The 23,743-nt window shown below is 39.1% G+C and overlaps 1 protein-coding gene across 1 annotated transcript in view; it reads right to left on the bottom strand.

Annotated features, from left to right (window-relative positions):
• si:ch211-158d24.2 (multiple epidermal growth factor-like domains protein 9) overlaps positions 1-23,743 on the bottom strand; it is an 81,243-nt gene that overhangs the window by 28,984 nt on the left and 28,516 nt on the right. Inside the window, exon 3 of the mRNA XM_056463393.1 lies at positions 9,912-10,051. Within this exon, the coding sequence (XP_056319368.1) occupies positions 9,912-10,051 (140 nt within the window). The remainder of the gene's footprint in view (positions 1-9,911; positions 10,052-23,743) is intronic.

Genomic DNA, 23,743 nt, shown 5'->3' with positions numbered 1-23,743 from the left:
CAGCAACAGAAGTGAAAAGCTGTTTAGTGCTGCTGGACGCAACATCAGTGAGCCAGGAATGCACTAAAGCCATCTACAGTGGATTCAATAATGTTCCTCAAAGCCTAATCTTTGTGAGTCGCTAAAGGATTTTTAAATTATAACTAAATATTCATTAAATCAAAAATGCATAACGTAGACAGAGTATATAGGCTAATGTTGGCATTATTCTTTTATTATTCAGCTTTACCGTCGCCTTAAGGCCAGATAGTGAAGAGAAGTGGCGAAACAAATCCCGCAGAGCCTTTATGTTAATTTCGTTACTGCTGAATACCCGTCATATTTAGAATTAATTTAAATTTAATTTGTTAGGAAAGACTTATTTTTATTGGTGTGTTGGCCAATTTAAAGGCTAAGTGTATATACCTAGGCCTATTTAGAGTGCTGAGATGTTACGAGGTTACAGAGGACTTATTTTATGTCTTTGTTCCAAATTCCAAGTGGCCTATACGTTTGTTATGAATAAATTATGTTAAAACATGTATAAGCAACTCATTGTTGAAAAAAGGCAAAAGAGCTGTGTGCATGTGCACATTTAAATAATGTCGGGCTGTAAACGGGTCCGGGCTTTTAAAAAGCTGATGAATTACTGGGGCACGTGCCCCAGTAAATGGGGTCTAGTGACGCCCCTGGTTAGCATTGTCGCTTCACAGTAACAAGTTCGCTTGTTCGAGCCCAGGCTGGGTCAGTTGTCACTTCTATGTGGAGTTTGCATGTTCTCCCCGTGTTGGCATGGGTTAATTGAATAAACTAAATTGAATGAGAGTGTATGGATGATTCCCAGTACTGAGTTGCAGCTGGAAGGGCATCTGCTGTGTAAAACATATGCTGGATTTGGCAGTGAAGTTGGCGGTTCATTTCACTGTGGTGACCCCTGATGAATAAAGGGACTAAGCCGAAGAAAAATGAATAAATTAATTAAAAAAATAGAAATGTAAATGTCTCAAAATGTTCACATGTATTACAAAATAATACAAATAGCCCATTTTTATGAATACATTTTAAAATAATTGATCATTTGAATATTAAATCTTGTCAAAAATCTTTCTTATTCATGAGAGATTACTTCTCTGATATAATTATGTTCAGTTTTTATTAAAGAATTCACTTTTTTATTTTTCAATTGTTGTTTTAATTACACACAGGATTTTTCATTTTGGCCTCAGCTTTGGCACATCTCAGGCTTTCATGGACAGTAACAAATAGCAAACTGACTGGCAAAAGACCAAAAGCCTTTGTGTAATAAGCACACTATTCTTCAGGCTCCATGAGTTATGGCTGCGTGTGTCTATGTGTGTGTGTGGTATTATGCTGCAGGGTGGCTGTGAGTCTATGAACTGTAAGCAGTCTCCAGAGATGCTGATTGGGTTTTATGACTGAGAAGGGCTGTAAATCTGACTGTGGCTCTCTGCATCGGGGAAAGGTTACCAGCTACCATCTGCACACACACACACACCCGTGCCGCGCATACACAGTGCAGAGAGAGAGAAAGAGAGAAGACAGATGGGTTCCTAGAGACATGCGAACACATGCATTTCAATAAGTAGTTGACAAACACGCCTGTGACATCAGTAGACTGAGGCCCCAGCGAAATGATTTAAGACAAACACGCCTTCACTTCTCATATGTCAGCAGGTTTGCTTAACAAATTAACACACACACACACACACACACATATGCACATGAACCAGCAAGAGCATTGTGTTGGAAGGTTGTTTTTTTTTTGGTCCTGATTCAAAATTGAGGTTAATTAAGCCCAGGTTGCCTAGGATATTGGGAGAAAAAAAGAGAGGGACGTGTGGAGGATGTTGTGATGAATCGCTGAAGTGACTCGATCTCAAATCTGTATAGATATCATCTTTAACTTCCACTCTAGACAAAAACACTCATTCTTTTTGGTTAAATTGTGTTCCAGACACATTCATTCATTCAATTTTCCTTCGGCTTAGTCCCTTTATTCATCAGGGTTGCAACCCAGTATTGGGAAACATCCATACGCACTCATTCACACACATACTCGCACACTACGGCCAATTTAGTTTATTCAATTCACCTATACTACATGTCTGTACTGTGGGGAAAACCAGAGTACTCTGAGGAAACCCATGCGAACATAAGGAGAACATGAAAACTCCACACAGAAATGCCAACTGACCCAGCCAAGGGTCGAACCAGCAACCTTATTTCTGTGCGGCGACAGTGCTAACCACTGTGCCACCGTGTCGCTCTGTTCCAGACACATCTCTCACCAAAATTGGACTTTGGACAAAGGGTCAACCAAACAGTTATGATGCCAGTTAACCCTCCTGTTGTCCTTTCAGAATTCTGTATACATCATTTGTCCTTTGGCACAAAAAGAACCTACCCTCTAAACACAAATGTAATTCCTAACAAATGATCCTCTGCTGAGATTTTGAGAGATTTAATGATTTAGTTGATTTCATCTAAGGTTGTGTCCAAGTCCAAAAAGGACGTCATAAAAACTTTCATTCTGCACCCTTAGGGGACATCATTTCAACGTCTAAATGTCCAAATGGACCGTCTAAAAGACATTATTTGAACACCATTGTGTTTTGTGGGAGCCTTTACCAAACCTCTAAAATAAAGCAGTGAAATCTAATTTCAATCCTTAAATCTATATTGCATAAAGAAACAGCCTCATCATTTATAACGTCAAGGGAGTTTATTACATGTGAATGTTTGAATTTTCCATCATCAGGGTGCAGAATTTCATCAAAGGGCAACACTCACTTTTTGACTGAAGTAAAATGTATATTTTGTCGTTTAAAAAAATACCCGCAAAAGTGTAAAAATGTTTTAGCAAGACAGTATTCATAGGAGTTAAAGCAGCAGATTCTTATTGTGTGTGTACTTGTGTGCATGTCAGTAGTTTTTGTGGTATAAAAATGGTTTTATAACTGGTGGGTCAAAATTGGCCCGAAGGATAACCATTGTAACCTAAATGTGTAGAGCTTTCATGAAAATAAAAATAACGCTGGGATCATTTTAGAAAAAGTCAAATTTTAGGATTTTTCTGCTGTTAAAATGGTACAGGGGTCATATTTGACCCATTCTGTAAGTCAACAGGAGGCTTAAAAGTGCTGTTTGTTAGTTTTTGACTCATCTAAAGTATAAAAATACATAATATGCTTGCAGATATTTAAGAAACATGCCAAGTACACAGTCTTATTTATCTGAAAATGTGTTTTCCGTTCCGGAACGCTGCCGTTGGTTTGGTTTCTTTAACCTGCCCAATACAAGTTTAGCCAATTATATTTCAGCGCCCCGGGTTTCCTTGATGGAAAACATCGTATTTCATTCATTTATTCAGAAAGGTTCTCAAAGCATGCGTTCGTGACTGAATTGTGACCTCCGGTGGACATTAGCAGACTCTGAAACAAGACGCAGATTCAGAGTTCTACATGAGGTTATTTATAGGCAAATAATATAAATATTACGAGCGTAAACATTACGTGAGCAGGTTACATTGTAGCCCTAATGGCCCTTGGTAAAGATACCAAGATGGCGCCGATGACGATGGCAGCCTCCGTGTCGTACTCTGCAGTAGTGTTTGTGTTTTTGTTAGTTTGTCCTGTCTCGAGTCATTTTCCTACAATTAGTTTCACCAGAGACGAATTGTTGGACATTCGGGCACATACACCACCGAATATTTTTCCATACCTGGATTTATCTGATGTTCTGTTGGACATTGTAGTCGGCGGAGCCACGGTGCTACTCAAACGCTTCCAAGCGCGCAGACGAGGAAAGCGTGCAGGCGCGCTGGTGAAACTCAGACAGCGCGGATTTCGGACCGCGTTGCCTAGCATCCATCTAGCAAATCTCCGCTCTCTACCCAACAAAATAGACGAACTCATTCTGCTCTCTCAGACAAACAGGGATTTTCTGCATTCAGCTGCTCTGTGTTTCACGGAAACCTGGCTGAACGACACCATACCGGACAACGCGCTTCACCTACCGGGCTATCAGCTGTTCAGAGCGGATCGTGACGAAGAATCAACGCGGAAATCGCGCGGTGGCGGGACGTGCTTTTACATCAATGAAAGGTGGTGTACAGATGTAACAGTTTTAAAGAAGATGTGCTGTCCAGATCTCGAAGCACTGTTTATTAACTGTAAGCCTTTTTACTCCCTGCGCGAGTTCTGCTCGTTTATCCTCGTCAGTGTTTACATTACTCCGCTCGCGCACGCGAGTCTGGCGATACAGAAACTAGCTGATCAGATAACGGTGTTAGAGCAACAACACCCGGACTCTGCTTTAATCATTCTCGGGGATTTTAACAAAGCAAAACTGTCCCGTAAACTGCCAAAATATAGACAGCATGTTACATGTCCCACAAGAGACAGCAATATTCTGGATCACTGCTATACCACAATAAAGGATGCATACCGCTCCGTCCAACGAGCAGCTTTGGGACACTCTGACCATTGTTTGATTCATCTCATTCCAACCTACAGGCAGAAACTGAAAACAGCCAAACCTGTATTAAGATCTGTGAAAAGATGGACTAACGAAACAGAGCGGGATCTACAAGCCTGTTTCGACCTCACTGACTGGAGTGTTTTTGAAGCTGCTGCAAACGATCTGGATGAGCTCACAGAGACTGTAACATCTTATATCAGTTTCTGTGAAGACATGTGCATTCCTACCAGGACTCAACTCACATACAACAATGACAAACCATGGTTCACTGTAAAACTCAGACAGCTACGCCAGGCCAAGGAGGTTGCTTACAGGAATGGGGATAGGGCCTTGTATAAGCAGGCCAAATACACACTGGAAAAGGAGATCAGAGTCGCAAAAAGGAACTATTCTGAGAAACTAAGGAGTCAGTTCTCTTCCAGCGACTCAGCATCTGTGGGGAAAAGTCTGAAAAACATCACAAACTACAAGACACCATCCCCCAGTACTGCAGACAATGAACGATTTGCAAACGACCTGAATGAGTTTTACTGCCGGTTTGAAAAAAAAACCCCACACCCACTCTGAACTGCTCTTCACGCCACCATTAACACCTCCACCACCCCCCGCCTCCCTCATACCTGCCCTACAGTTTAACGAAGACGAGGTGCGCCAGGTCTTCCGGAAACAGAAGAGGAAAAAAGCACCAGGCCCAGATTTTATAACACCAGCCTGTTTAAAATCCTGTGCTGACCAACTGGCCCCCATCTTCACCCTGATCTTCAACAGATCACTGGAGCTGTGTCAAGTGCCCTCCTGCCTCAAACGCTCCACCATCATCCCCATCCCAAAGAAACCCAAACTTACAGGACTAAATGACTACAGACCAGTGGCACTAACATCTGTGGTCATGAAGTCCTTTGAAAAACTGATGCTGGCCCACCTGAAGGATATCACTGAACCCTCACTGGACTCTCTTCAGTTTGCCTACAGAGCAAACAGGTCTGTGGATGATGCAGTAAATATGGGACTGCATTATGCTCTGCAACACCTAGACAGACCAGGGACCTATGTGAGGATCTTGTTTGTTGACTTCAGCTCGGCGTTTAACACTATCATCCCAAAACTTCTCCTGCCCAAATTAACTCAGCTCTCTGTGCCCACCTCTGTCTGTCAGTGGATCAACAGCTTCCTAACGGACAGGCAGCAGCTGGTGAAGCTGGGAAAATTCTCATCTAGTATCCGCACAATCAGCACTGCGCCCCCCAGGGGTGTGTCCTCTCCCCACTGCTCTTCTCCCTGTACACGAATGACTGCACATCAAAAGACTCCTCTGTGAAGCTCTTGAAGTTTGCAGACGACACCACACTTATCGGCCTCATTCAGGACGGTGACGAGTCTGCTTACAGACAGGAGGTTAAGGAGTTGGCTGTCTGGTGTAGCCACAACAACCTGGAGCTCAACACGCTCAAAACAGTGGAGATGATAGTGGACTTCAGGAGAAACCCCCCTGCTCTCCCCCCACTGAGCATCATGGACAGTATTGTGGCAGCAGTGGAGTTATTCAGGTTCCTGGGCACCACCATCTCTCAGGACCTGAAGTGGGACACTCACATTGACTCCATTGTCAAAAAAGCTCAACAGAGGCTGTACTTTCTTCGTCAGCTGAGGAAGTTTAACCTCCCAAAGGAGCTGCTGAAACAGTTCTACACCTCCATCATTGAATCAGTCATCTGCACATCAATAACTGTCTGGTTTAGCTCAGCTACTAAATACGACCTCCAAAGACTACGTCGAATAGTTCGGACTGCTGACCGAATCACTGGTACAACCCTTCCTACTCCCCAAGAACTGTACTTATCCAGAGCGAGCAGAAGGGCTGCCAAAATCACTCTGGACCCCTCACACCCAGCACATTGCCTCTTTGAACTTTTACCTTCTGGTCGACGCTACAGAGCACTGCGCACCAGAACAGCCCGACACAGAAACAGTTTCTTTCCTCAGGCAATCCATCTCATGAACACTTGATGATAATAATTGTGGAACCAACATCACTACTTGCTATACACTTTTATACACATATACACTTATTTAACAACACACTTTACATGCCAATTTGCACATAACAGCTGCACATATAACGTTGTATATAGTAATAAGCATGTACATACACTTGTCAATCTGTATATTTGCACTCACTACTTCAATTTTTTTAAATATATTTATTATCTGTTTTTTGTTCTGTCTCTGTCATTCTGTTGCACTGTAGAAGCTCTGTCACGAAAACAAATTCCTAGTATGTGTGAACATACCTGGCAATAAAGCTCTTTCTGATTCTGATTCTAACAACACACTACGTGATGAGATTTGCAGTGATAAGCAATCTGGCTTTTTGCACCAGACGAAAAACAAAGCACAGAATAGTGCACTCAGGAAATGGTGAGGTTTATAATCTATTTAATATATATTAAACCTCTTTAACATTATTAAATGTGGGTGCTGAATAGGCATGGGACGATAACCGGTTTCAAGGTATACTATGGTTTAGAAAAGTCGAGGTTTTAAAACCGCCAAAATTTTCTGTAATACCGTTCCTAAGGTGTAGGATTTTTTATTTACATTTTCTTTTCCAGGACAACAGTATCTTTAGCAGAAAAAATATCCAAAGATGCCATTTGAATTGTAAAGAAATCTGTGTTTTTGAAACTAATGAAGACAGAAGAAGTCAATAATTCATTTTAATTATTTAGCCTGACATGTTTACTCTTCCAAAATATTATAAATCTTTCAAAAAATAAAATATATTGTGTTCAAAGGGGAAAAAAGTTTTTGTTTTTTCCCAGACAGTCAAAAAGAATATATTTTAGAGCAGTAATAACAATACCGTGATACTGTGTAACCGTGATATTTTTATCCAAGGTTATCATACCGTCAGAATATTATACCGGCCCATGCCTAATGCTGAATCACTGCTATGTGATGGTTTGTCACAATGCTAAAGTTCAATTTCAAACGGTTTATTTTGTTTTTGAAGATCTGAGGTAAACTATCTGTTGCTGCTGCTTTCAGTAGTCTTCCGATAAAATGCATTTAACAATGAACAAAACACATGAAATGTACCTGAGGTGATTATTGTCATAGTTTTCTGTTGTTCAGCTGCAAAAAATAGAGACCGTTTTTAATAGGTGTTTTAAAAAAAACTAGCCTTTTAATTTGGAGAATATTCCTTCTATCTGGCAACATGCTCTTGCCTTTGTTTTGATCCATGAATGCAATACCTAGATGAACCACTGGGTGTCAAACTTACATACTGCACCTTTAAAGGGTAGTACTTCACTCCAACAAGAAAAATCACAGTTTGAATCTTCATTTCAATCCATAAAGAAAATATATAAAATATTCTTTTATGAAAATATTACTAATTCTTTCTTATAATTTAGGGGGGCAACACAGTGGCGCAGTAGGTAGTGCTGTCGCCTCACAGCAAGAAGGTCACTGGTTTGAGCCTCAGCTGGGTCAGTTGGCGTTTCTGTGTGGAGTTTGCATGTTCTCCCTGTGTTTGCGTGGGTTTCCTCCGGGTGCTCTGGCTTCCCCCCACAGTCCAACGACATGCGGTATAGGTGAATTAGGTATGCTAAATTGTCCATAGTGTATGTATGTGTGTGAATGAGTGTGTATGGGTTTCCCAGTGATGGGTTGCGACTGGAAAGGCATCCGCTGCATAAAACATATGCTGGATAAGTTGGCGGTTCATTCCGCTGTGGCGACCCGAGATTAATAAAGGGACTAAGTCGAAAAGAAAATGAATGAATGAATGAATGTTATGATTTAAGACCAATCCATTCAATAGCTACACACAAAAAGAGTCATTTTTATATCTCCAAAGCACTAGATGGCACTATACCAAAATTATGTAGGCAACACCAAAACACAGCAAGTTTGGAGTGAATATGACAAAGCACTGAGGAGATAAAAGGGCCCCTGAGTACTAAGTACATCAGGTTTGGTCCTGGCATCTTTGGCAATTTGTACGAAGTGTAATAGTATGGAAAATACAGAAGTCTGGTAACTTTTCAAATGGTAGAGCAGCATATTATGTAACGCAGCTCAAATCAGCCTGCCTCCTCCAATTACAGTATGCTGTTCACTATGGCTGCGTCCGAAAGCTTAAGCAGCTGACTTGTTTCTTCACTGCCCTATCAGACATTGACTCAGGAGGCAACATTTCTGCATAATGTCACCTCAATAAACTAGTTTAAGACAGATTTTTAATGGTTTAATCACGTACGACTGAATAGAGAGAGCTTTGATAATTACTAAGGGAATATTTGCTTTCTACAATACTAACTCTTTGCTACAAATGCCATCAAAAGTGGAAACCCAAGCTGCACTTTGAGATCCTACCTTAATTTTTTTTAGTTCAACTGTCCGAAAAGGAATGCACAGGATTGTGGGATATCAAAGGAATGCAGAACACATTTATGCTGCCTTCAAAATTCAATGTGGAAAAGGTACCTCTCAAGACAAGAAGTGAAGCAAAATTTGTATCCGGACGTGCCTTAAGTCTCAAGGCAGCATTTTCAAGCTTCCAGACACAGCATATACATTATAAATACTTTATTATCCTCATAGGTTCTTTCTAACAAAACAAAATAAAACAACTTTCTTCTTTTTATTTAATTGAAAAAATATTATATGTATTAATATGTGCTTTAGACATAATACAAGCATATGCATATAGTGAAAATAAAAAGAGTATGCGTAATAATAAAATGAAAATGGACCAAAAACACATAATGTATACACGCTCACAAATGGAGAGGAAGAATATTAAATAAATGCCATCATTCAAATGCCCTGCCACATATAAATCACATGTACAAACAATAGTCAACTGCGTAAGTTCATTCAAAGCCACATGCTTATTGCTAAGAGATAAAGACAATAGACCGATTTTGAATTTGAGCAAACCCTAAGCTGAAAGACAAGACGAAACGAGAGTCAGAGCTCAGTCACCAAACTAAGAATAAACCCGACAGAAGTGACAGAACCCTGACAATAGTATCTATTCATTTTAATTGTAGAAGACAACTAGTTACATTTCAGCTTTTCGTCTTTCCACTGTGTCAAACTAATAAGACGTGACATTATTTCTAACCTATGATGTTGATTTACTATGACAGATGCTTTAAACTGTAAGATCATGTAATAAAATATTTGCACATGGTTCCATGTGATTGTTTGTTTTTAATTTGAGAGTGTTTCTGCATAGGAAAAATTCTATTACATTTTCCCTGAGTGTCCAGCACTGATAAACATGATAATTGTACTTAAAACTGACTGGATCAGTAGTCACTGTTGACTATTCCTTCTTTCTCTACTATCCAGAATTCCAAGCCAAAATAGGGGGTTCAAGAACCTTTAAATGATTAAAAACGGTGCACTGGACTGACCTGACTGAGGATGGCAGTAGGTAGAGTGATTATTGCATTGGCACGGTTGGCATCCTGTGCTGCTGAAGTGAAAGAATCCAGGGTGGCAGTCGTCACACTTGGGCCCGTAGACACCCATCTTGCATGTACACATACCTGAACTGCAAGAGAAAAAACACAAGCATGAACACAAGATTAAATCTCTACTTGACAAGAGAATAAGCGTGCTTTCACATTGGGTTAATTGCCTGGCACGCACCAGAGTTCGGTTGACTACTTCCCCTGACCCACTGGACAATGTTTACACTGTGGTTCTTGTTTCTAACCTTATATTTGCAATATCCGATTGACAGCTATTTCTAGGTAAAGACCGTGCAGAAGAAGACTCAACACAGCTGGATACAAATACACCTATTTGCCAAGAATGCAATGTAAAAGTTCAAATCAACAAGAAGAGAGTATGTTTTTGCTGAAATTGAGAAGAAAATGTGTATTTTCTCGGTTTGCAGTGCACCAGGTGTGCCAGAACTAGTAGTATCCAAATCTACACCTTCCAGGTGAACTTGGATATGAATCGTGGGTGTGCAACATAGTTCAGAAAACCATGTTCACATTAGCCAAACAAACCAAACTCTAACATCAAACATTCCCAGGTGTAAACCAAAAGTGCTAGTGTGAAAGGATCCAAAGAGTAAAGCCTGGTTTATACTTCTGCTTTGAGTGATCATGTGACCCATGGTGCATGCCTTGAGCATTGTCATGAATTTTATCCTTCTGCACGCTGTTTGTGTTGCTCTGCAAAAACACTTCCGAAACACTAGCTGGCAGTAGGTTCTTATGTTTCTCTCTGTCAAGTTTCTTCGCTGGTGATTTGTTTTTTCTGAACTGTACCTTTATGTAGAAGTAGCTCAAACTCGCTCATTTTGAGGTGGGAACCGGCCGACGTGCAACAACTTTGATCATAAGGAAAACCCAAAACAAAACTTTCTATCTGGAGCTCCTTCACGGAACTCGACACTTGTAAACACTTGCTACTTACTTGCAAAGCTCACAATAGCTAGCCTCGTTTTGACTTTGAACAAAAGTTCAAGCTCACAACATACAGTACTCTTGATGCGACATATTACTGGGGCATTCTATCACACACATTTACGCTAACATGTGGCTTGCCCTAGAAACCAAACAATCCTGGTCTAAAAAGCAGTCATGCAGACTTTAAAGCAGTCTAGACCTTTCATTTTTAATTCCTCCATTTCTGCATGTGGATACACATGAGGGATCTGTGGCCCAGACCACATTTTAAAACCATCTGCTGCTTCAGACAGGATTCCAGGAATCCCTCTGTCTCTCCTTCACGTGCTAATTGTGTTTACCCTCAATGTGCTTGTAAATTTGTTAACCCAAACAAAATGACAGTAGCCTGACTACTGAAACCACAGTAGCTTTTTAAATGAATGCATATGGTAGGAAATCACATCAGAATCTAGAACCATAATCACACACCCACCGATGCCTTAATATCACTACTATAAATTTGCTAGGGTGTTCTAACTGATTATATCTAGGAATCTTAAAAGTGGAAAATGGTTACAGCGTTCTGGGTAGCTTTTAGTATTTATGTAGTTGCTGTCTTTTTCTTTTTTTAAGACTGATTCCTGCAAGACCCCAGTTACAAGAGTATCTTTATTGATCCAGTCTGAACACATGCCTGGTTGGTGACCTAGTTGGACCTGCACCTCCTCCATGAAGAACACTCATCATTCTTAAGCCTCCAATGTTCTTATCCATGAAGAACGCTCATGGTTCTCAAGCCTCCAATGTCATTTTCCACAAAGAACACTCATCGTTCTCAAGCATCCAATGTCGTTCTCCACAAGGAACACTCAGCGTTCTCAAGCCTGCAATGTCCTTCTTCATAAAGAACACTCATCGATCTTAGGCCTCCAATGTCCTTCTCCACAAAGAACGCTCATCATTCTCAAGCCTGCAATGTCCTTCTTCATGAAGAACGCTCATTGTTCTCAAGCCTCCAATGTCCTTCTCCATGAAGAACGCTCATTGTTCTCAAGCCTCCAATGTCCTTCTCCACGAAGAACGATCATCGTTCTCAAGCCTCCAATGTCCTTCTCCATGAAGAACGCTCATCGTTCTCAAGCCTCCAGTGTCCTCCTCCATGAAGAACCCTCATCGTTCTTAACCCTCCAATGTCCTTCTGCATGAAGAACGCTCATCGGTCTCAAGCCTACAATGTCCTTCTTCATGAAGAACGATCATCGTTCTAAAGCCTCTAATGTCCTCCTCTACGAAGAACAATCATCATTCTCAGGCCTCCAATGTCCTCCTCCATGAAGAACGCTTATCGTTCTCAGGCCTCCAATGTATTTCTCCACAAAGAACACTTATCGTTCTCAAGCCTCCAATGTCCTTCTCCATGAAGAACACTTATCGTTCTCAAGCCTCCAATGTCCTTCTCCATGAAGAATGCTGATCGTTCTCAAGCCTATGCTGTCTTGATTGCAGCCCTGCCCAAGACGTTTGGCCAGAGGAGAACTGGTTGCCCTGGCTGAACCTGGTTTCTCCCAAGGTTTGTTCTTCAATTTTTCTGGTGTCAGCTAATAAAGGTGTGCATTGGTTGAGTTGGTCTTCAGTGGATGGTCTTTCAAGAGTGACATTTGCAAAAAACTGATTGGAATTAAACTGAACTTCAACAGTGAGGTTTACAATAAACTGGACTAAATCAATTTTAATTCAACTAGAAATTCACCAGTGATCTACCACTTACCACAACCACTACTCTCCTGCCTGCCTGAATTTATTTAATGTACAAAATGTTCGAATATTGTTATGGCCTTTTATTCTCTTTTCTTAATCAATCTTAAGCTGTTGACCAGAATTGAGCATCTATTAATTTTAAATTATGCTTCTGACAGTAACTACACATAGAGAATCTTCAATTGAGATCAACACTGATTCAAATAACTCCAATCCAAGAGCTCCTGGGTTTAAATCCCAATCCTACATACATGCACAAGCAATGGTGGTGTAAGCCCACTAATGACCCCTTCTGCTAATCACTCTTTCATTTTGTTATTTTGCTGATTATCACATCATTTAATGGATGTTTTAGCCCTCCTCACTCTTTTAAAACAGTGATTAGTCGACTCCCCACATACATAGACACTCCTCTATATCCCAACAGTCACACACAGTCACACCCCAGGGCTGTTGCATCAGGTCTGGGGTGAAGGTTGGGGTGAGGAGGGGCTCCTTTTAGGGGTTGTGTGATTGGTTCATGTGAGTGAGTGGAACGAGTGATAGATGAGAAAAGGGCGGACAATGACACCCGTGGGACAAGTTAAAAGCGCTCAGCCATGCTGACAGGATCCCAGTGCTGGGGACCTCAGAAAAACAACAACATCAGCGATAAAAGAGCAGACGGTCAGACTAAAAGAGAAAGAGGAGACCTCAAAGGAAGAAAGAGGGGAAATAAGCAAAGGGCTATTTGGCTATTATATGGCTATTTTTTTTGTAGGCACATAGGTTGGTTTCTAATATGAATATAAATTACATATGATTTGTAATTTGTGAGAATCTCACAAAACTATTAATAGCTCTGTCGAAATAAACAAATAAAACATTAAGAAAATAATACACTGCAAAAATAGTCTTGAGTTTTTGTCTTGTTTCTAGTCCAAATATCAAAGTTCTTAAAGGGCACCTATTTTACCTTTTGTCGTTTTAAGTCTTTTGTGTCTCCAGAATGTTTCTGAAGTTTCAGCTCAAAATACCCATCAGATTATTTATTATACCTTTCAGAATATTGAAATTTACTACTCTGGACAAATTGTAGCTGTTTTTGTTGCCTGTGCCTTTGATGCTAGTTCTCCCTGCCCACCATTTCCATGTGCCTGTGAGTGTATCTCCATCTCCGTCAGATAAACAGCACAGTGACAGACATGAAGGAAGCAGATCTCACGTAAAGTTTGTGAGTAATACTACAGGAGAAACATCCCAAATGATTATTTGATATATTTGTTGTGGAGTTAATTAAATCCTTCGATGAGTCACACACAATGTCGTTACAAAGTTCACCCACACACACACACTGCACGCGCGTTTAACTTTGCACTGTTTTTGCACCGCAAATGTGACAGGATACAGGTTAATATCCACTGCTGTATGGATATCTGTTATGATAATGAACAAAATAAACCTGATTTAACGTCCACAAAGCGGAATTGAATCGTCTTCTTTTATAATTTTACTGATATGCAGCTGTGGTGATAAACACGGTAAAATCGCTGTAATTCATTACAAAAGTGCACTGTTTTAAAAACGTTTTAAACTTGTGAAACTCATTCTTGATCACATTTGATGATGGTTGATGATCACAGAGAGCTGAACAGATTGTTTAATCCCAGTTGCTTTGCGCACGTCCTGTCTTGTTGATATGACTATATGAATTACTACAGAGACATGTTAATACGCATATGTCAATCAATTTGGTAGGTGGGGAAACAGTACTCCTACGTCAAGTTGCAGTGGGCCTCAAAAAGGAGGGATTTGCATCCTATTTTAACGTCTAGAAATTTAAAAGAAGAGACTTATTGTCTTTGTCTCACCCCAGAATGACTGTGGACACACTATACCTACACACAGTTCTGTCCAAACAGCTTACAAAAGATGATTTTCATCATAGGTGCACTTTAAATACAGCAGCATTTTCTAGAAAAAGTTAAATGATTTAGAAATGATTCATCAAAATTAAGCAAATTATTCCTTAAAAAAGCTAAATAATCTGTCAATGAGGAAAGTAAAATAACCTTGTTTTCAGTTTTAAATAATAATTATTTTCATACCCCATTAGCAAATCATCTCCACGCGTTCGCGTGGCTTTCCTCCGGGCGCTTCGGTTTCCCCCACAGTCCAAAGACATGTAGTACAGGTGAAATAGGTAGGCTAAATTGTCCTTAGTGTATGTGTGTGAATGAGTGTGTATGGATGTTTCCCAGAGATGGGTTACAGCTGGAAGGGCATCTGCTGCGTAAAACATGTGCTGGATAAGTTGCCGGTTCATTCCACTTTGGCAACCCCGGATTATTGAAGGGACTAAGCCGAAAAGAGAATGAATGAATGAATGAATGAATGATTAGCTAATTATTTAGTTTGTTTTAAGAAAAAACAAACTTAATTTTGACCTATCATTTCTGAAAACAAAACATGTTTTACTTCTTGATTTAAAAATGTTTAGATATCTGGACTATAAACAAAACAAAAACACCAAGTAGAAGAAAAATTTTTTGAAGTGTAAATTCTAAACATTTCAATATTTGATTGTTACTTCTAATTTGATATACATTTATTAGTAATATAGCCATGTTTTTTAAAGAAATAAGTGTTTATATGACTTCAAATGAATACACATGGTCCTAAATATAGGAACAAGAATAAGTGTCATCAGGAGGGATCCACCCATATTTACAGGCACATTGCTGACATAGAAAACGTATGGATATTTTGACACTTTTGTTGTCCACAGATTTGATGATGCATCAAAGAATCTCTTCAGAGTTCCACATCTACACACTCCATCTGAATGAATAAGTAGAGACACACATCTTAAATTATACATCATTGGTCGAGAGAAAGCAGAGGAGAGAACAACAGAAACAGAGGGGAAACGAGACAAAGAGTAGTGCATGCTTTAGCTTGACATTCCTCAGAGATTCAAAGATGAGATGTTGTCCATTTATTTTGCAGTACTGTTTAATTTATAAATAAAACAATTCCTTATGCACTGTATTTTATAATATATTTTCTCCTGTAAATTGTAGTTTCTCTGATTATTCTTTGTATCTTTTTTTTTCAGCTGTAGTTCCCATTCACTAGAAATGGTGTAACACATCCTGATGTGTGATGCCGCCACAGTAAAAAGCACCTCAGCATTGTTACCTAACACACGTCCCTTTAACATTCGAGGGGTGTTAGCAGATGCATTTGCACTTGCTAGGAGAGCGTGTGGGTGTGCACGGGCCAATAGACAGGTTGCCATGGCGACGGCTCAGCACCCGGTGCACTCTGGGTAATGAGAGTGAGGTGTGACATATATGACCCATCAATCACATTCTCTAAAGAAAGAGAAAGACAGACCAAGAAAGAAAGACGGCCTTTGAATACTTAAGGTGACTGAGGCACTGCAGGTGAATAAGGTAAAAAAATATATCACCATATTTCTCTCCTATTTGATTGTTTACAAAAAGATTGCATTTTTGTATCACAAGTTTTCTAAAACATTAGGCTTAAATCTGATAATGATTTCAAGCATTCCAAATATGCCTACGTTTCTAGCACAAAACTCTGAACATAATGGAGTCAGGATTAAAACTCTGGCATATTTTGTTTTTTAAATATGAATTTGTCGCTAAATTAATGATGCCAAACACCATTTCCAGTTGTTTTCATTCTTGTGGTTTTATTTTAACAAATAAAAATACTTACAGGTTGTGGCTCACAATCCACAGCTTCTTTTATTATGGTTGGAACTGCTCCTTTACTGAGGAGTTTTTAGCTGAATCCATCACTGAACAGGGAGAGATTCTGGAAGTTCTCCTTTGTCAAATGTTAGCCATATCTTTTTTATAATTCTCTGGAACACAATTACAATGAAACTATAAGCATTTCTTTCTTTGTGCTATGTTCTTTGGAAGCCCAAATACAGAAACAGAACAAAGGCTGCATCCGAAACTGCCTACTACTCAGTAGGTACTGCATTTGTATTTAAACGTACAATTCGGCAGTTACAAAAGTACGTTCTATACAGTATGAATGTAAGAAGTATGAATGGAATTCAGATGTACTACATCCGCCATTTTGTCATGGTCACTTGACCTACCTGTGTCAGTTGTGTCGCTTCACTACCATTCATGAATTCTCTCGCGGGGCATCATGGGATAGCGCAGCGTGCATGGGATGAGCACTTCAGAATCTCACCGGAAGTAGTAAGTCATCCGGGTCCTTCTCGCATACTGATTTTCGAATTTTATGAATTCGGACGTACTACTCGGCTCGCATACTGATTTTAGCATACTGTATAGTATGGAACTATGCATTTTCAGACGCAGCCAAGCTCTGTGGAAAAGCAGCGTTTGGATGGCATTTTAGCTTTCTCTGCTAAAGTATCACAGCACCTCTGGCCACGCCCCTTCGCTGCGCAGGGTGAATGCGCAAAACCTAAAGGGTTTATGATCTCATTAACCCGGATATATTTTTTTGTAGTCCTAAAACTTCATTTACTGTAGGCTTTGCTTAAAGCCAATGTCTCTCTTTGCATTGAACTTTGAGCGTCTTGCATTCAGAGATGTTGTGTTCACACAGTTACATTACACATGAACTAAAGTTTAAATATGATATTGTAGTGGACCACTACTTTAAATATGAGAGGGAACGTGATACTAATTGTTGTTCAGCGGATTGTTAAACTTTTAAAACCATAACAGAGTTAACATTTTCCACCATTTTGTGCTTTAGCTCAAGATGCTAACCTCAAAACAGATACTACATGGCAAGTCTAAAACATTTTTCACTAAATTATCACAATAACAGAGTTGACAAACAAGTAATCTATTATTGGTTTATCTGAAACATCAGATATAAATATATGTACTTTAAAGATTGTCATGACTTTTTATAACACATGTAACAGTGTTGATCAGAACATAGAGACAGACACAAAACGCCTTATAACTGAAATGAAAAAAAAAAATACAGATTATGCATGTCAAGCAAATGTTTAACACGAAGTATCTTTACACAGCAAAGGAGGCACAGAAACCAAGCATTAAGTGGCATTTATTTTCAAAAATATGTATTTCTACAAACTATTTGCTACGGCATAACTTCTTTACACTAAATTCTGAGCAGACACAAACCTGCTTTAGGGCCACCTTAAAAGGCCACGAAACCCCCTGTCTCAGCAGTGTGTTTTCACACCTCTAGTTTGGAAAACGTCAGGAAAGTGAGTGTGTCTAGCTCTGTTTAGGTGGGAGTGTCGGGGGAAAGAAAGAGACACACAGACGGAGGGGAGAAAGACAGTGACTGTGTTTACATGGACATCAGTATTCTAATTATTTGCCAAATTCTTAATTTGTTGACTTTAACTGCAGTTTGGCACTTTCACTTTCATTCAGGAACATTTCATGCATGCCCCCATGACAAACAAGATATCGGATGCGAGGATGAACTGCTGGAAGAGTGTAGTTTTAATGGAATGTTTGATACCGCACGGTGAGAGGGAGAAAAAAACCTTCCACATTTCTCGGTAACTTAGATGCACTTGGTAGGTAGCGTCAGAAGGCTGTGTGTGTATAGACTATCCTGTCACAAAAAGCGGCGAAAATCCTACACGACGGTAATAGTTTGATTAAGGTGTTGTCATGTACAGCAGCATTTACAGAGGATCTTTCAGTCTATAATAATCGCACTACAATATTGTAGTGATATTAAAGTACTGTAAACTTAATAACTAAATCATTTTGACCAAGGTACGCAACACTGACGACCCATGTCTCCAAATTCTTGTTCTTCCACTTGTTTTGGCAACACAACGTGGCGTCTCTCTGCCGTCGGTCTTCGAAGCTTCAAAACAGTCTTCAAAGCTATCATGCATATTAATGAAGTTGCACCTCATTCACAATAGAGCGCGCTGATTGGTTTGAACCAAGTATTTCTCACAAATTAATGCTGCACACTCAGAGACGTCACAATGTACTCGCAGGTACAGACATCCAGTGTCCACGCTGGAATACACGCAAGTATCTAATCGCCGTGATGCAGCTTCAAAATTTTGTTTTAAACCAGAAGAACGAATTTGCTCAAAATAACGCAAAAACAACCAATTTTCACTTTTTAGTGAAATATATGTGTCCTAATAGTGTTTATAGCAGTGTGGGACACATTTATGACTGTCAACATCTCAAAAAATGTGTTCTGGTGTTTCGTGACCCTTTAAATTGCTTGTATAAATATGACTTTGGTAGCGTAAACAGACAAAAAGATATAAATAAGACTTAAAGTTGATCGATGCACTCAGTCAGGTTTACATTATTTTGTAAATTGATTTCCCCTTTAATGAAAATATATAGAACAAACTCGATTAATGTAACCAATTTGAAGAAAATGGCATGTTTTACTATAGCTTTTAGACCTAGGGCGCCACTATCTTGGAATGTTGCAGTGTCAGACATCACGTAGTTGCTTCCGTTCTCTCAGCTCAACAGATACAGTGGAATTAATGGACTAAACATGGAAACTACAAAGCCTAATTTAACACAATGCGTGAAGTTGTGGACGTGGAGCTGCTGCAGATTCTACAGCCTTTATCTCTTTTCATATTTTAACCAAACTAAGATTGGCGCGATTTTTCACATGACAGGCTTACATCCTTAATACATGTTGAGAGATCGAGTTGATCAACTTGAAAAGAGAGTATGTCTTGACAAAGACGTGACTTAGTAAAGCGTGAAGTCATGTATGATTTTAATCGTACACTGTAAACGATTTGTTGTTTTCACAGTATTACACTGCATTTCTCAACAGTTTCTTACTGTAGAAGCTGTGTTACTGTATATATTGCTGTTTTCACAGTATAATAATGTATTCTCAACATTTCCATACTTTGTACATGGTTAACAGTATGTTACTGTAGATTTTTCAATGAATTTTGGGGAAAAAAATCTGTTACTGTGCATCTAAATACAGTACAGCAAGTGACAATGAAAAACTCTTTTTTTTTTTTTGACAATTTTTTTTGTGAAGTAACGTTAAATACCTAGTTTTCTTCAGACTGTTCAGTGCTATGGTGTTGTGATTTAATCATTAAAAACAAATAACCATAAAACTGCACCCTGGTTTTTCATTTTTGGGTGCACTGCACCTTTATTTAATTTTATAAGGTTAACATGGAGATATTACATATGAAATATTTAATGAACATAACTTTGGGCTTAACTAAAACGTAAATTGGAACAAAAGTAATTGATTCATGAAACCAAAGACCCAAAATGATTTCAAAGTCAGCATAAATGGCAGAATGACCAGTCTGCTTTATAGACTGATTCATGAGGATTGGGCGCCCATCATCACCATGGAGGTCACAAATCTCCGCAATTTCAAAACAACATTTTAAAATATGCACTATCTTTATAAATAAACGACAGACTTGAGTTTAAAACAACTACATTCTTGCATGAAAAATGGTTAAAACTTAATTTCATAACACATTCATTATAGAACCATCTATAACGTAGCAATTTTAAATAAAATAACATTTAATAACTGTAAATTATTATACAGTAATAATGAAAGTAACGTTAAAATACCGTAGTTATGAATGGTAAAAATGTACAGTAAAATACTGTTTTCAATTTTGCAGTATGTGTACCAATACTGTAATTAGTGTTACAGTAAAATAATATATATATATATATATATATATATATATATATATATATATATATATATAATAAATGTATAACAATGTACATTTTACAGTAAATGTAATACTATTGTAATTAGTATTACAGTAATTTTACTGGTTTATGAAATACAGCAGCTACTGGATAATTGTTGCCAGTAACTTACTGTTAATTGAACGAGAAATTTTTTACAGTGTTGCATTAGTCTGAATGTAAATCCCCTCATCAGGCAGCGCTGCACCAGCGTGAGAGAGTGGACCAAAGCGCATTAAGCGAAAGGTTTTAAAAAAGAAAAATAGCAAATGTATAAATATTTTTGTATAAATGACACAACTTTGATGCTTGCGTTTGAACCAGCTCTGCAATCCATGCCCACAACTTCACACATTGTGTTAAATTAGGCTTTCCAGTCTCCGAGTTTAGTCCTTTACTTCTACTGTATCTGTCGAGCAGAGGGAACGGAACCAACCCCGTGACGTCAGACACAGCAACATTCCAAGATGGCGGCACCCTTGCGCTAAAAGCTTTAGTAAGACATGCTGTTTTCTTCTTAATGGTTACATTAGACGAGTTTGTTTAATATATTTTCATTCAAGTGGAAACCAATGTACAAAATAATGTAAACTTGACTAAGTGCTTCACTTCTACTTTAATTATGTTATTATATTGAAGCTTAATGTATGACACAGGATGTGGAGACAGTAAAAAATCGAGTTGTTTTCAAGAAAAAATTACCCAATTTACACATACAAACCCAATTTTAGAGGTAACTCAACATAACTTGTGATTTTATTCAAGACTTGTCTAATTAAAAAGTTGTTTTGTTTTGTTTTTAAATAATAGAAGGTTTATCTTGGAGACAGTAAATGTACCCACAATTCTAGTTTCAACTAAATAAGTAAAAAAAAAAAAGCAAACAAGCATCTGGCCACAAAACCCTCACTATGGATTCAAAAGCTGAATCACTGTGAGAACATTTAAATGCCGGTTCCCCAAACACACAGACACACACACACTGTATCACAGACAAACAGAGACTATCAAGGTCAGATAATGATCAATCACACCCGTCTCGCACCCTTCTTCCCTTGCCTTCACATTCATTAGCGGACAGACCCGTCGTCTGTGTGTCTAGAGCCAGCTGTTGAACACAATCATTCATTAGGGTGGCACGTTTAGGATTAGTGTAAACATGAAACAGGGTGGTGTTTTATAGCCGTTAGCATCATGATGTTTATCTAAATGCATCCTCCCTCATAACAGTCCCAAATTTAGCACAAGGACAGAGACGCAGTGCTAAAGCTAGTAAATGTGGCTTCAAATTAATTTTTAAGCACGTTCTTCTAACAGGTTACGTACTAAAGGGTTGACTATAAGGGTTGGCAAAAGATGTTGGCTATTTGTGGTCATAATAATTGTAAAAATACCTGTAATACTTGAAATAAACCTGCTCAGCCTTTATTGCAGCTGGGTAAACATGGCATTACGGTATTGACATGTCATTTGTAATATGACACGTCACATGGTATTTTGTAAAAACACTGCAGTTGAATGTTACACTGTCGACTTTACTGTACGCAGATTTAAGTGTAATTCAAGTGTTTCCACTTAATTAAACTGAGTTAGATTTAAATACTCAAAGCTTTATACACTTACTGGCCACTTTATTAGGTACATCCTACTAGTGCCTTTTTCCTTCAGAACTGCCTTAATCCTTCGTGGCATAATTTCAACAAGGTACTAAAAATATTCCTCAGAAATTTTTGTCCATATTGACATGATGCCATCACGCAGTTGCTGCAGATTTGACAGCTGCACATCCATGATGCGAATCTCCCGTTCCACCACATCAAAGGTGCTCTATTGGATTGAGAACTGGTGTCTGGGGAGGCCATTTTAGTCAGTGAATTCATTGTCATGTTTAAGTAACCAGTCTGAGAAGATTCATGCTTTATGACATGACGCATTATCCTGCTGGAAGTAGCCATCAGAAGGTGGGTACACTGTGGTCATAAAGGGATGGACATGGTCAGCAACAATTCTCAGGTAGGCTGTGGTGTTGACATTACGCTCAGTTGGTACTAATGGGCCCAAAGTGTGCCAAGAAAATATCCCAAACACTGTTACACCACCACCACCAGCCTGAACGGTTGATACAAGGCAGGATGGATCCATGCTTTCATGTTAATGATGCCAAATTCTGACACTATCATCCAAATGTGGCAGCAGAAATCAAGACTCATCAGACTAGTCTACATTTTCCAATCTTCTATTGTCCAATTTTAGTGAGCGTGCGCGAATTGTAGCCTCAGTTTTTTGTTCTTAGCTGACAGAAATGGCACCCGGTGTGATCTTCTGCTGCTGCAGCCCATCTGCCTCAAGGTTGTGTGTTCTGAGATTTGCTTCTGCATACCTTGTTTGTAACGAGTGGTTATGTGTTCCTGTTGCCTTTCTATCAGCTCGAACCAATCTGGCCATTCTCCTCTGACCTCTGGCATCAACAAGGCATTTCTCTTTTTCAGACTATTCTCTGTAAACCTTAAAGATGGTTGTGCGTGAAAATCCCAGTAGATCAGCAGATTCTGAAATACTCAGACTAGCACCAACAACCATGCCATGTTCAAAGTCACTTAAATTACCTTTCTTCCCCATTCTGATGCTCGGTTTGAACTGCAGCCATGGCTTGACCATGGCTGCATCCGAAACCCCCTACTACTCAGTAGGTACGGCAATTGAATTTAAGCGTACTACTCGGCCATTAGAAAAGTACGCTCTATACTGTATGAATGTGAACAGTATGAATGGAGCTCGGACGCACTACATCCGCCATTTTGTCATGGCCACGTGACCTACCTGCGTCAGTTGCGCCACTTCACTCCTATTTATGAATTCTCTCGCGGGACATCATGGGATAGCGCACTTCAGAATCTCGCCGGAGGTAGTAAGTCATCCGGGTACTCCTGTTTTTAGCATACTGTATAGTATGGAAGTATGCGGTTTCGGACGCAGCCCATGTCTACATGCCTAAATGCATTGAGTTGCAGCCAAGTGATTGGCTGATTAGAAATCTGCGTTAACGAGCAGTTGGACAGGTGTACCTTATAAAGTGGCTGGTAAGTGTGGTTAGCTTCAACAAACAGCAATAATCAATATAAACATGCTATAAAATGTTGGGTTGTTTTAACAAAAGTTAAAATTAAGTTAAAATTAAAATTTGTAATGCAGTGGTTAGGTTTGTCCATGTTTTACTTATTTATGTACAGTGTATATGTAAATAAGTTGAACAAATATTACAAAATGTGTCAAATTGTGATTTATTTATTATTTTTTACACTATTAATCATTAGTTTGGAATAGTTATATTATATATATATATATATA

This window comes from Danio aesculapii, chromosome 8 (genome assembly GCF_903798145.1).
Source record: "Danio aesculapii chromosome 8, fDanAes4.1, whole genome shotgun sequence".
In the NCBI taxonomy this organism is placed as follows: Eukaryota; Metazoa; Chordata; class Actinopteri; order Cypriniformes; family Danionidae; genus Danio; species Danio aesculapii.
The sequence above is the reverse complement of the archived record's forward strand: the minus strand, read 5'-3'. Positions and strand labels throughout refer to the sequence as shown.